The 15,586-nt window shown below is 40.8% G+C and overlaps 1 protein-coding gene across 3 annotated transcripts in view; it reads left to right on the top strand.

Moving 5' to 3' along the window:
• fut8b (fucosyltransferase 8b (alpha (1,6) fucosyltransferase)) overlaps positions 1–15,586 on the top strand; it is an 80,283-nt gene that overhangs the window by 60,019 nt on the left and 4,678 nt on the right. For all 3 annotated transcript variants that reach the window (XM_044168721.1, XM_044168723.1, XM_044168722.1), the window contains 2 exons: positions 2,331–2,568; positions 10,660–10,906. In XM_044168721.1, coding sequence (XP_044024656.1) covers positions 2,331–2,568; positions 10,660–10,906 — 485 coding nt within the window. The remainder of the gene's footprint in view (positions 1–2,330; positions 2,569–10,659; positions 10,907–15,586) is intronic.

Genomic DNA, 15,586 nt, shown 5'->3' with positions numbered 1-15,586 from the left:
AACTGTTTCTGACACAGTAATTGTGAACCTTTGATCAAATGTTGTCTTCTGCATTATATGAAATCTGCGCATTGCACTGAATTTTTTATTTATTTTTTTACACATTTCATCCAGTGCATACATGCGTCCTTTTCTGTGTACCTTGTGTGAAGGAACAGGAAAAGGAAAACTCTGCAAGTAACAATGAAATCTGATTTATAAAGAGGCATTTACAGAATGCAAAACATTAAATGACTATTGCTGAGAAACATGGCCAGCATTAAATAGTACAAAAAATAGGGTTTAATATAATAAAAACCTTGATGAAATGATAAAAACTTTAACATCTTCTTGCTTGGATTTTCTGATAATGAAATTTGAGTTTTCTCTAGGTGAAGCTCTTCGACAGTTCAGTCACTGTGGATGTTAGTGCTCACACTAACTTTAGTGTGTACAGCTTCCTTTCATCTTCCACCACGGTTTTTATATGTGGGCATCACAGTAGATAATTACCTGAGCTTGACATACTATTTCTCATATCCAGTGGTTCTCAGGCATATTCCCTACAAAAACAATGTTACTGTTACTGTCTCTCTGAACTGAATCATTCTGCAACTGCCTCTGTTTCACACTCAAAAAGCACACCATTTAAACAGGCACTTAACCTAGAGTACAGAGCAGTACTCAGAGGCTGCCTTTGTGCACGCATCTGCCGTCATTATCCTTTAACCGAGTCTCTCAGTGCTTCAGAGTCATTCCAGCCTCATCATTATCAACCCAGGATCCAATTGTGGCCTCCACGCCACATGGCTCATGCCACACATTGATCTCATGCAGACATTGTGGCTCAGATGCCGAGCTCTGTCGAAAGAAAAGCTCTATGCAAGGTCTTTTGTCAGGACGCCACTGTAGATTATTAGTACAGTAAGTTATCTAACACCTGTGGGGCTAGTAGTGAACCGGCAGCCTGTAACTCAGAGGAAATACCTGTGTGGCTTGTTCTGTCAGCTCGATGGCTGCTGTACTCTGTTCATGTTATTGAACAGCAGTGGTGGTTTTGGGGCAGTTTTCAGCACCTAAAGAAGCCCCTCCTCTCCTCTCCTCTCCTCTCTCCTTTCTTTTTTTCTCATTTCCTCTCTTTGCCCCTCTTTTCTATTGCCTCCTGTCCTCTTTCTCATTTTATCTCCAATCCTTTTTATCCTCTCATCTCTTTTCCTCATCGCTTCCCTCTTCTTTCCTCCTCCTCCCTCTCTTCCTCTTCCTCTCCTGCTAGTGTGTGATAGGCAGCGTTAGCCGTTGGGTGCCGTGCGGCCTGATTACTGTGAACCATCCACAGCTGCAGCAGTCTAATGAGGAAAACACTCCCATCAGCCGGTAATTGCTGTTTAGGAAGCTGGTTGGCACGAGCATTGCGGAGTCGCTCAGACCGGCTGCTGGGCGGGTTGTGATGCAGGTTGTGATGCGACATATCGACAACACAGCATGTGTCACTCTGTTGGTTTCTTTTTTTTATGCAAAAAAGAGAAATCCTTGTTTCTTCCCCCAGCGCCCAACCCCCAGTGTTAGGAAAAGGAAAAGGGGGGACTGTATCAAAGAGAAAGGGGTATGAGGAAAGAAAGTGGTAGAAAACAGGAGGAAGAGAGAGTGAGGGGAACAGGAAAAATAATGAAAAAGACGGAAAAGGACAAAAAGGGGCAGTGAAATGTGAAGGAATGAGAGAATGCAAGAGAAACAAAGAAAGAGATTAAGGAGAAAGAGATATTAAGGGAAAAGGCTGGTGATATTCTATATTTTTCTTATTGTCAACAAATCCCAGGAAAAGACCCAACGAGTTAGTCCATCTCTCAATACTTTTGAACTTCCCCCTGGCATTGGCACTTAGCCCATTGGTTCCTGCTAAAGACTTCAATCTTAAAAAGCTGGTCACAAATATAGTTTATTTAACAAAAAGACAGTAATTTCCTAAAACAGCTGGGCATCAGCCTTTGACTACACAGACAATACTAAAATATGAAAATATAGATTACCAGTTTTATCCTTTAACAGTAAGAAGGAAAGAGGAAGAAAAAAGAGAAGGGGAATGTTAGTAACAGAGGAATTTGCAAGGTTATCATCGAGAGAGAAGAAGAGAAAAAGAAACTGGCAGGTAAAGAGAGAAAGGCAAACTGAGAAATAGAGCGAACAAGTGTAAAATTAGAGCGAAGTGGAATATGAGACAGACAGGCAAAGGGAACAAAGAAAACAACATCAGCCATGTGTTATTACAAGTCAGAGAGCAGGGCTTTGAGAGATACAAGACGAAGGTCAAGCAATAAAAAATGTTGAAACATTCCTTCCTCTCCTCCTCCTAGAACCCCCCAGACTGCAGTAAGGCGAGAAAGCTAGTGTGTAACATCAATAAGGGCTGTGGTTATGGCTGCCAGCTCCACCATGTTGTCTACTGCTTCATGATCGCTTATGGCACCCAGCGCACACTCATCCTGGAGTCCCACAACTGGCGCTATGCCCCCGGCGGCTGGGAGACCGTCTTCTTGCCCGTCAGTAACACCTGCACCGACCGCTCTGGGGCCACCACCGGACACTGGTCAGGTAGGTACACACACCCACACACACATACCAGTGCCCTCGTGAGCTACACACAGTTGTAGCCTTAGTGCTGCCTGCAACAATTATGATTGGTTGCCTAATAATCAAATAAGCCTTGCTTTTTATTTTGACTATCCCAGCTAAAATATAAGGTCTGCCAGACCCCTCCTTTTGTGCTACTACAGCGAAAACAAAGTGTGAATTCCCTGGCTAAGCAGGACTATGCAGTTCCCGTTAAAGCACTTTGGCAGCCAATGTAGCAGCAGCAGGTTATTGTTCAAAGGTTTCATTGCCAAGAAATCCTGTGACTTGATTTCAGTAAACAACCCACTCCTCTGACCTACAGTAAGTTTCTACTTGTAGTGTCTGATAGAGACAGAGATTATAGGGAATCATTTTTGCGTGTTGATCATTATTCGTTAACTCAGGCTCCTTGCAAAGTTTTGGTTCATCATTTCCAGTACATTAAGAATAGCTTTCAGAAATGAATTTCTGAGGAAGACTGCATGTATGTGTCTGTTGCAGCCCCAGATTGTTGCATAGACTGACTAAAGGGTCTTATATTTTCACATTGAAAGCTTGTATCGTGCAAGCTTCCCTGCCGAGAATCCACTTTGACATCAATATATTTAATCTAGTGTTGAATGTGAAAATTGTGCTTTTCTTAACGCATGTAAGTGAAAATCTACTCGAACTGACAATCCTGTAAGCATAGGTCCACTACAATCAAATGTTACTAGTATTCAACCTTAAAGGGGGTATATGTAAGAACTGAGACTACTCTCCACCTGACGAATTAATACTCCAAAAAATAGGGGGCCGCATATCACATATCAGGTCATAACTGCTGCTAACTGCCGTTAGCTAGTTAGCCCTGCAGCTAACTTAGCAGCCCTATTAGTTGACTGAGCACCAGAACCAGAGCCAGGTGAGCGGGCAACAGAACCGGGATGAGCAGCCTCCCAGTGAACACAGCCAGACCGGGACCGAACACACTGCATACACTGAATACTGCATATACAGTGCGTCTGTATAAACATAACGTTGCTATATGACACCCTGGGAATGAGAACGGGTTGGTGAAAGAGAGAAACCGGAATGGTTGTATTTTGCTGTTTGATATGGAAAATACTTGTAAGAATATTTCCTTTCTTGGTATTTTGTGATTATATTTTGTTTATTTATTAGACTAAAAAAGCTAAGAGAGCTTGTTTAACATAGCGAACACGCCACTCGCACACATCTCCTAGCTGGAACTACCTGAGATATACTATTGGAATATCGCCTTTTGAGGCACAAGTAGTATTACAACACAGGACGGGCCAGGGCTAGCAGGTTAGCATGCTAATTTCAGTAGATATCTTTGCAACACAATACATTGACGTCACTGACATGACGTCACAACTGTTTCTTCACATTCTGTTGATAATGTTAGTTGATTTTTTTAATGTTAATGCAAAATAAAATTCGGGCTAAACCTTTCGCTTTAAATGTCAAATTTTTAATTTTATTTGTATTTATTTATTTTTGCCATAAGAAATTTGAAATATCTCCCAGTGGAGGCGTCAAAGGAGTGTACACATCTATGCAGGATTTTGGCATGTAATTAGCCTTCAAACTGAACTTCCTGATTTATATTTCATCTTCTCACTGGTATGTGTAGCAACACTCATACACCAACACAGCCTTGTGGTGTTTGCTGGAGGGCTATTGTTGGTCTAAACCCAGCCTTAATGATTTGTTCAGATTAACCTTGAAAGAGAGGACCTCTTGTAGAGCCAGGCTTGAGAGGTGATTTTGCAGATGATAGCCTGCACCCATGGGGCCTGGCCTGGCATGGCTGTAGACTTTTTCTTGTTATTTAGGCGTGTTGTTAGAATTCTGCGCCAGTCATGGACTGTCCATAATGAACACCATGTTCAAGCATAAGGTAGTTCGCATGTATACCTGGTACCAGAATACCTTAGACCAAAGATCGATGTGCTTGTTTGAGGGAAATGATCTCCCTACTAATGCAAAGGTAGCAGATTGATTTATGAATGAGATTGCATAGAGGCATGAATCGTAATTGTGATTTTAATATGATTAATGGAAAGTCCTACAGTATGAGTGTGTTTGCCTCTGCTAAGTTGACAAAACCAAACCATTTGTAAATCAAGATCAGTGATGATTTGGAGGTTTTACTATTAGACTGTGCCTCTCGCTCTCTATCACTTTCTTTCTCATTGCTTTCATGTTCTCATCGCTGCATCCTTTCAGCTCTTCATTTTTCTCCTTTCGCTTAATTTGACTTGTGCTCTCCTGGGCTCTCCCTTCTTATCCCCAGCGCCTTGCTTCTCTTATTCTCCTGCCTTTCATGTGTCCTTTTTCACTATCTAATGTCTGTCTCTGGTGTCTGTCTTATAAACTGCCTCCTATAGATCCATATATGCCATCTGGCTGAGAGCAGCCAAATGCAAACTCACTACAAATGCCACTCCCCAATCCAGGCCTTTTAGCATTCTGAATTCTTGTCTTTATAAAGTTTTCCAATCTGTAGAGGCAGTATTTTCTGTTGAACAAGCCAGCTAACTAGCTAGGCATAGCTAATGTAAGCCTCTTGGGTACTTTGCTACGCCTGTGGTCATGCCTGTTTTGTTAACAGTGCAGGCAAGAACATTCCTTGGGGCACTGGTCCACAAAGGGATGCTAAACCCTTGGATTAATAAGTAGATATACATTGAATATCTCATTAATTAAGTGGAAGTGTTCACCCATGCCAGTACAATTACAGCGTGAATGTAGTGAATACTGATCTTGAAAACTTGCAATGGTGCCAATACAAGCACCTACATTTGCAAGTGTTATGTTATACTGGCCTTTTATTTTGTGGTTAACCAGTGTTTGTTACCTACCATGCAAATGACTTGAGATGATAAAGGGTTTTGCATAGTGCCTGGATGGCAGGGAGCTTTACCCCTTCAGGACGTATTTTGTTACTCCTGAACCCTTATCCTGTCTCTGCTGTATCATTTAGTGGTCGATGCCACTAATCCTTTATGGTCACCTTCACACAGAAATGTGCATTCTGCTTTGGGTGTTCTATACTGAGAAATTCTTTGTATTGTTTGCCAAACCTGGTGTTTATGTGGGAAATTGTGTGTTGATATTTTATGTAGCAGCCCTATTAGTTTCCACCTTTCCTCATTTATCTTTACATGGTTAGCCCACTTTCTGTTAAGTGTTTCCTCTAGGATGTGAGACATTTATAGACAAAGAGAGGATACATGGTATGTGCGTCTCTGACAAGTAGGGCTGGGCGATATGGATTATAAATAATATCTCGCTATTTTTAGGCTATGCCGCGATATACAATATATATCTCGACATACACATTTTCTCTAAAATAACATACCTTAAATTCTCCAATTGTGCAAACATATGATGATCTTATAGAATATGATGCATTGCTGTAGATTAAAGTACCCAACAGTATATAAAGCTGTTAAAATCAGCTCAACTTTCAACATTTACAGCAGTAAAATGCAACACACACATTAATGCTTTAGTAATATTAATCCAGAAACATCATATATAATAGTAAAACACTGACAGGGACCATTTTACTGTGCACTTGAGTGGAACTTACTTGTGGAGTATTTTCACAGTGGGGTTGGTATTAGTACTTTTGTAGTAGTAATGGACCTGAATACTTCTTTCACCTCTGGTTAGCACACCCACAGCCTAACTGCACCTGTGTTACTGGCCGAGCCTTCCCGTTTAAGGAAGGTGGCCTTGTGGGTGAGAAGCAGTGTTGTTATGAAAGTGAGACTTTCCCTCACGTTACTTTAGTCAGCCATAAAGTGTGTAGATGAGCTCAGGTTGCAGTATAATAGTTAACGTTACTAGACGGCTGTGTGTTGTGTATGTTCTGCTGACACAGAAAATAAATAAAAAGACCCTGTTTACGTATCCTTAATACGGCGTCTTCTCTGTCTTTTAACAGCAGAGTTGCTACAGACCCGAACAGATAACGTTAGCTACTTGGCAGCTTCGAATCAGGCTAATTAAGGTCAATTAAAATAGCCTAAAACCGGAGGTCTCCCAAATACGTTTTGGAGCTGTGGAGCTTTAACCGCAGGTAGAGTAATCAGAGCAGCCAGATGATTGACAGCAAAGACCACTCATAAAGTTAGCTGTTAACTAGCTAGCTTTATGAGTCTGGACCTACTGCTGCGAAGAGCAGAGGACGCCGTAGTAACCTTATATAAACAAGGACTTTTTATTTCTTTTCTGCGCTAGCAAACACAACACACAGCCTTTCACTATTATACTGCAACCTGAGCTTATCTACACACTTTATGGCTGACTAGAGTATTACCCCTCGAATTTGAATATATCGAATATATTCGATACATCGCCCAACCCTACTGACTATATTTCTGTCAGGAAAACATTTAGCTTGGGGGAAAAATCAAAGATAGTGATAAAGTCATTATGGAGCCTGCTGATTTTCTTCTCGCAAATGGGAAAAACACAACGTGAGAAAATCCACATTAAAATACTCATAACATACAGGGTACCCCTCTATGATTTGCTTTGTGTCCGAAAAAAGTGAAAATAAAATAAAAATTTCGATTTTATTTATTTATTTATTTACATAGCGCCAGTTCATAACAGAAGTTATCTCATTGCACTTTTCATATAGAGCAGAGACCCAACAATTCCCACCATGAGCAAGCACTTGGCGGCGGAGGCAAGGAAAAACTTCCTTTTAACAGGCAGAAACCTTGAACAGAGAGAGAGAGAGAGAGAGAGAGAGAGAGAGAGAGAGAGAGAGAGAGAGAGAGAGAGAGAGAGAGAGAGAGAGAGAGAGAGAGAGAGAGAGAGAGAGAGAGAGAGAGAGAGAGAGAGAGAGAGAGAGAGAGAGAGAGAGAGAGAGAGAGAGAGAGAGAGAGAGAGAGAGCAGGAGCAGATAGCTCCAGTGGCATGAATACCTGCAAAAAGTGACAGAAGGAGAGAGGAGAAAGACGAGAAAGCACAAAACTACGACAATTCAGAGGAGAAAATAAGTTGTATGTCGATGTTACAGGAAGGATAAAAATATGTATTTAATATGTAATTATCAGCAAATAATGAGAATAATGATAAAAGTTGGTCTTACTCAGTGGCCTGTCCCACTCTTAGGGCTGGATATTGTTTGAAGTTTTTGATTCTAGTGCTGATACAATACCCGAATTTTGGTTCTGAGACCAAAACAGTACTTTTTTCAATATCTTTTAGAAATATAAAAATGTTTTTCTCATATAACAAAAGAAGCCAAAGGTGTCAAACATTAAGTGTTGTCTAAACACAAGCAACCTTACAAAAACTTGGCCTAGATAAAACACTAAATACTATCTCAAATTGGCAAAATTTTGGTTTTAATTAGGAACTACTATCACGTATCTGAATCTGTTTTATTAGATTATGATTATGTAATGGGAATACTGATAAAGGTTGATCCATCTTGTATCTCTCTTGGGACTGGATACTGGTGCTGATACAATACCCAAATTTTGGTTCTGACACCAAAACAATACTTTCTAGGAATATAAACATATTTTTCTACAAAACCTTTTTTTGTTTTCATTTAGATTTAGACTTTATTGTCCCAGAGGGGGATTTGTTTTCACAGCCAGTTCAACATAGAAACACACAGATATAAACACAGCAACATACAGATAAAGACAATACATAGTCAATATAAACCATTGACCAAAGAAACCAAAGTTCTTAAATGTTTTACACCATCTAAACACAAGCAGCTATACAAAAACTATGAACTAAGACTACAAATCTGAATCTACCCAGCCCTACTGTCTATATAGCCCACTGGTTTTACTACAACTTTTATGTTCAATGGACAGCATGAGAGAGCTTAGCATCATCTCACAGGCCTGGTATAACAGACTAAATTCTGAACACACAAAGGGAAAACCAGTCTTCTTGTGGAACAATAGTTCGTTGATCAAAGAGCTAATTTGCCAAAGAGAGTGTATTCCTTTGAGGTTCCCCGTAGAGATATTACTGCCTTATGAGTGAGTCTGAGAGCAGCAGGAGAAACATAATGTTCCCTACCATGTAAAGACTGGAACAAGAGTTCTCCAAGTTCATAAACTCAGTCTCAAATGTATTATGAATGGAGAGGCTCCGTATTTTGTGTCTGGATGGTGTTACTCTTGGTTCTCCAGTTTCATAGCTATGTTAATCTAATGAAATATTGATTAGGCTCAGTATACATCATATGCTTAAAATACAGTGTAGGAATTCTGTGTTAGTGCAGACCTGTATGCTATATGTCATGATGCATACAGGAAATATATGCAGAGGCTTTGGAGTTCAGATGAAATTTAGAAGAGCTTTGTGATCTAATTAAGTAGCTGTGGGAGGGCATACTGCATATCTGTACATTTGTGCCAAGAAGAGCAGGCCTCAAAATATGCCCATTCCCCCTTATGTGAATCATGCCAATGCTGTTATATAAGCAAAGACAGGCCTGGGAATATTTTTTCTGTTCAATATTTAATGCTTCTACCAATTTATATTCAGTTCATGCTCAGGCATGCACACACACAAATTGAAGCCTCTGTTTCTGTCCTTGTTTTTAACATGTTTTTTTATGTACCCTTTCTGTGAAAGGCCATTTTTAATGACTCATTATGCCATTTATTTGGAAGTGTGTCGTGGATGTGTTTGCAGCTGTATTAGGGCCTGTCTGTGTCGGTTAGAGAAGCCACTTTAGTCTGACAGAACACGGGCCTCAAACTTGTTTCTACGTAAATCAGGGGTTTACACACACACACACACACACACACACACACGGACAAAAAAAAACTCTCCTCGGGTTTTAAGACTGAAAGAGAGTGAAGGTTTTGTCTGCCAGGCATATCCCTTCTGGTGAGATGAGATTAGCTGGGCCTTTTTGTGTGTGTGTGTGTGTGTGTGTGTGTGTGTGTGTGTGTGTGTGTGTGTGTGTGTGTGTGTGTGAATGCACATTTCTTTTTATTGTTGTTTTATTTGGATCCCCATTAGTTGTCACTGTTGGATCACCTTTTTTCCTACTGTCCACAAGACCTTGTACAGTTGCATGTTCTCGTGTGTGTGTTTCCGTGTACATTTATGCGGGTGTGTACGTGCATGCGTGTATGTTTTCTACCTTTGTTCACACATGCAGGTGTGCATCATGCACATGTATGTGCCTTTGTGTATGGACAGTTGGCCTTGACAGTTCACGGGGGGCTTTCTGCCACTCAGAGAGGTGACCTTCGTAATCAGCCCAGCTCAACCCTCTGCCCAGAGGCTTCTGCCAAGCAAGATCCAGCCTGTAGGGGCTTATGCCAGACCTCCAGCCCCCCACCCCAACCCCTCCAATCCAGGTCCTTGCATCAGCACCTGGCCCTACACAGCCTTGATAGAAAGGAGCTTACCTTGGCCTTTAAACAAGGACAGTCAAAGAGCAGCTGTCAATCACAAAAGCTGGACTCACAGGGGTTGGGGGATTTGGATTCATGCGGGAAACAGGAATGAATATAATAGGGCTTAGGAATAATGCTGAAATATCTCACTGCATCACAATATTTACATTTTTAACAGAGTAACATAATTTATAGTTATTATTGTATTTCAGTAAAAAAGACACTGAAATGCCAGGGTGCCAACGCAGAGGACTGCGTTGGCACCCCAAAGTTGAACCAGGCTAAACTTTTGCTGGACCACAATGCAACGTCATCTGGCGAGGCGTGTGTTGGTTGGTGCAAGCGCACATTCCTGGTAGACCTTTGTAACGCGAACAACGTATTTCTACTGTTTACTCTGTAACTGCTGTTCGGACAAAACAAGCAATTTGAAGTCATTACTTTGGACTCTGGGAAACTGTGATGAGCATTTTTAACTAGTTTCTGACAACTTATAGACTAAACAATTGATAAATAGATAAAAATAATGTTTGCATCAACAATAATAAACTTAATCATTAGTTACAGTCCTAAACCTAAGCTGTGCTGTCAAAAATGTTGAATAAGTATTGAATCTTGAGTGTCTTATACTCAACATGCTCCTCTTTGGACCATCCAGGAGAGGCCCATGATAAGGACGTCCAGGTCGTGGAGTTGCCTATAGTCGACAGTCTCCACCCTCGGCCCCCCTACCTGCCCCTGGCAATCCCTGAGGACCTGGCCCCACGCCTGCATCGTCTGCACGGCGACCCCTCCGTCTGGTGGGTGTCCCAGTTTGTCAAGTACCTGGTGCGCCCACAGGCGTGGCTGGAGAAGGAGATCCAACAGACCACCGCCAAGCTGGGCTTCAAACACCCCATCATCGGGTAAGGATACTCAGCTATCACTTCAGTGTGTGTGGCTTTGTCTTCTCCTTTTTCTGTGGTTATAAACACTTCAATAATAATTACTTTGTTTCTATAGCATATCTCTACAATTACGTTTACAAAGTGCTTCACAATCAAAGCAAACAGAAGACATAGGAAGAAGAAAACAAAGACTTAGCCGTAGGGGCTGTGGTGGAATACAAACACTGCTTTGGGTGAGGTTAATACGAGGTTAATACAATAGCATGAAAAGTAACTTAATTTGATGGTAGTGTTTTGTTTGGTTAATTTTCTACCTTATTTATCCTTGGAAGGCTTTTGCTCTTTCATTACTTCACTGCTTTACACTCATACAGCTCATATTCATGCAAATTAACTTGTTTAAAGAAATTTCATCACTCTGTACTCATCACTCTGTTTTTTATAATAGTGGTGGTATGATTTCTGATTCTGTCTTGTTTTATGTATTATGTCCCCATGAGATCTCTAGTCCAATCCAAGCAGTCATTTAATACTGAGGATCTGCTGATACCAAACACTGATCTGATATTATTGTTAAAGCAGTTAAAGCTGAATATTGACTAAATAGCTGACTGATCAGTAAAACCGAACAAGACAAGGAAGGAGAAGCTTATGACACAGTTGATGACTGCATTAAAATGAATAGCATGGCAGATTTTTCTTTATCTTCAATGGTCTTTGTTAATTAAAGGATAAGGTTTTTTATATTCTGTATTTTTCTTTGTCTGTTGTCATCAAATGCCATGAAAAGACCAGAAACAATAATAAATATATCCTTCTAACAATTACTGTCTGTGTAGCTAAAGCCTTATATAGCTTATTCCTCTGTGCCATAGAGCTCCACTGTTGTCCAAAAATGATTAAAGACACATAAACGAGCCGCACTGTTGCACTGGATGACATGTTCCTTCATTACAAGGAACAGTTTAGTAGTTTATTTTGAGTTGACCCCAGTATTAGTCCTCCACTGAAAAGAGCCCCAACTAATGTATTATTTACACCTATTTGAATAATGTTTAAAAAAACTACAATGCCCTGCTGTTTTGGGAAATTACTATAGACCTGTTTTTAAAGATTTACATTTTCAGTAGGAAAGAACAGGCTTGGGGCACAGACAAGGGAGAGAAGTCGATAAGTATTGAGAGACAGACTAACACACTGTTGGTTTTGGTCTTTGTTGACACTAAGAACAAGACTACATGTTCACCATCTTAGTTTAGCGTGTTAGCATGCAAAATTTGCTAAAGCACTAAACACAATGTACAGCTGAGGATGATGATGATAATGATGATAATGTCATTTGTTTTGGAGGTATTTGGTCAAATACTAAGTATTATAGTAATAGTATAGTATAGTATCCATCTAATGTCTAAAAATATAGAATAATGCTATCCTTATCTTTTAACAATCCACATGGAAGTTCATTTTAGCACTGCAGACAGGATGGTCTCCATATACAATACTATACAATGCACCTCAGTGTCCTTATATCTGAGTACACCACCTAGGTATTACCTTTCATGAAATTTGGCATAAATGGTATAGATGAGATGATACCAACTGTTCCACATATGCCATTATTAGGTCTGATTTCAGTCTTTGATTGTCTCAGCTTTGATTGTGACTACTCAGCATTGTGCTGTCTCCAGAGATTCTGCTTTCACAACTTGAAACTGACTTGGGACTTCATATGGTCCAGTATAATTGGAAAGAATTCATCAGTGTGAGGTGCTCAGTTCCCATGAGGACCATCCCTTGTGGGAATGTATGCAGTCACAATACTGTAAGCCACTTTTGATAGCAGCTTCTAAGAAATGGATTGGGCCCGTTTAGCTGTTTATTTACTCGTTTATTTTTCTCTGTATCCCTGTCAGGCGCTCAGTCAACGAACATTCATGTGCTGTCTGCCAGCCTCTCTTGACTCATAAATAATTCCACCCATCTTTGAGCAGCATTTCAAACCTGGATCAAATAGGTCTTTGCAAATAATTTTCCTCACTTGTTTTAAACTAGTTGGTCTAGCAGATGGGAGGGGATTTACCATATTAGGACAATGCACATAATGGCTGGTAAGCTGTTAGACATGGGAAAGTATGTGCAATGACTTTCCGGTACTTTGCTGAGATTGTCTAAAGTTTCTGCACCATCCCATGAGGCTGACTCCACCCGCCTGGTAAAGGAAGTAGTTTAAAACAAATGCTAAGAGTTATATTCTAATAGTTTGTGAAGTCAGCCTGGTTTAGTTCTGTCATCCCCTTCATATCTCTCACATCCATATGTTCATAGTCTCTGTGCCCTCTTCTCGCCCTTCATAACTCCTTTTTCTCACCTTCTTCTTAACATTTTGCTGCAAGCGATCGTCGCTGTTGTTCCTTACTTTTCCTGTCCTGCCCTGCTTAGTTCTCATTCCCTCTTGTTACACTCTCTCCCTTTTTTTTCTCTGTCTCTCTTTTCTCAGATGCTCTTCTCTTTGGTTTTTACCTCTCTGCCTTTCATCACCCTGGCAGCTGCCATCTCTTTCTCCAATCCCTCTTTGACTCTCCTCCCCCCTTTTTTCTCGTTTTTTATTTTCTGTGACTCATCCCAACTTTTTCAATCTCCCGTCCTCTCACATCCTCTCATTTGTGATCGTTGCTCCTTCTTCATTTGTTCATCCTGCTTCAAGATTTTTCACACTCACCTCTCCGTCACGTTCCCTGGGCGCACATCCCTACCCACAATTCTCTTGCTCTCATAGTTTTACACACATCTCTATCACTGCTTTGTGTGTTTCCCACTCCAACCCCCAACACACACACACACACACACACACCCCCATACACTCATATATCCCACCCTTTTCTCCCTCCATATCACTGGGGAAAGGGTTATTGAAAATGAAGTGCTGGGTAGAACAAAGTTTTTTATCCCACTTCTTCCCGTCCCTCCTCAGCTCTTGATACATCCATTCCACTCTGCACTGATGTTGCAACAAAGTGCCTGTGCACTTCTATCAGCACTGTGGGGGAAGGCGATATGTGTGTGTGTATGGAAAAGTGAGGGGAGGGTGAATGTGAGATGTAAATTTGGGGTTGAAAGAGATCCATAGTGTCAGTGCAAGAGAAAAGCGAGAAGCTGGCAGCAGTGGGAGATGAAGGGATTGATAGAGAGAGTACCAAAAGGGATAGATTCAGCTTGTCCCCAGAGCATCCAACAACCGCCAGCCGACCACCCATGCCTCAGTCACCAACACCACTCTCTCTGCTGCTCCCTTAGAACATGAGCTGCAGGAAGGCTGGAGGCCACTGACTAAAAGCAGCTATCAGCACAGCTCCATCCTGCCACCATTTAATGCTTCCTAATGGTAGTAATGATAGTCAGAGAGAGGAAGAAAGTAGGGTTACTAGGGTTTAGAGAGAGAGGGAATGACATGCAGCATAGAGCCCCGGGTTGGAATCGAACCCTGGCCGCTGCGGTAAGGACTCAGCCTTAATGGTACGTGCTTCTTCACCATTTTTTTTAACTCACTTTCAATTAATATCATAAGATTTTCTGAGCTGTTAATCATTGCCAGAGAGGGTAATTTAGAGTAAACTACAAAACTACAGTAGTAGACATGCAGCAGGAAACAGAATATGGGTGCATGGGGACAAAAAAATGTAGATGAAAAAACTTTGCAAAAAATCCAGGTACTTTTTGATCAAAATCAGAAAATGATGAGTGTTATTCAAGAAGTGGTATCTTAGTAATAAAAGTATGCTTCAGTTGTATTGTTCTGAAAATTTAAGGTTGCATTAACTGCAAAAACAAGCTGCAAACACAACCTTTTGAGTTGATGATGATGAACTTCTTAGCAAACAGTTGCTTATTTACACATTAGGCAGATACAGAATAACATTATCATTCATTTTGAGTCATTTTTCTGGCCACATGATAAATGCAAGTACAATATTTACTCTCCTTTTAGCTTTGTTTTGGTCTCCTGAGGGAAATATCTGGCTGTTAGCTGCAAAATGCTCCCCTATGTTCAGCAGCTAGATAGACAACATACAGTGTGATTTGGGGAAATTACGTGAATGAGAACGATGAGAGTGAACCAAAACAGTACTGTTGCACGCCTTAAAATCAAAACAATGAACTGAAAGATGCTGAGGGGAACTGCAGAGTAAGTGATAATTCCCTACACTCACTACGAACAATCCCTTTCACATACAAGTAGTCATATGTAGCTCATGGTGGCCCAACACCTTATCAAGACACTTTATGTTTGCATTTCCTTTACTTCACCCATCGGTAACTATGAACAGTAAAGGTAAATCTTAAGAACAACTTTTGACATGTGTTGATGTCAAACTAAATGTTGCATAAGCAGTGATTCTACAGCAAGTATAGATGTAATATGGTATGAGCTGTTTTCTAAAGATTTAAATGCTAATGGCAGCTACAGTTCAAAAGCCAAGTAGCCCAGAGTTGCTGTATTCTTCTTCATAGGCAGCTGATAGGCATCCAGAGCACTGAGGTCATTGTCAAACAAGAAATGTATTTGGTCTATGTGTCATTGTCACAATCTGCCAGAATCAGCACTTGCTGTGTCTAGTGTGGGTGTTTTTTGATTCATTAATGTAGGCTTTTACGCCCACCATGAGGATTGCCCTGCCTTGCCAGTACTGTATGAATAGA

Source organism: Siniperca chuatsi, linkage group LG16 (assembly GCF_020085105.1).
Source record: "Siniperca chuatsi isolate FFG_IHB_CAS linkage group LG16, ASM2008510v1, whole genome shotgun sequence".
In the NCBI taxonomy this organism is placed as follows: Eukaryota; Metazoa; Chordata; class Actinopteri; order Centrarchiformes; family Sinipercidae; genus Siniperca; species Siniperca chuatsi.
The sequence above is the reverse complement of the archived record's forward strand: the minus strand, read 5'-3'. Positions and strand labels throughout refer to the sequence as shown.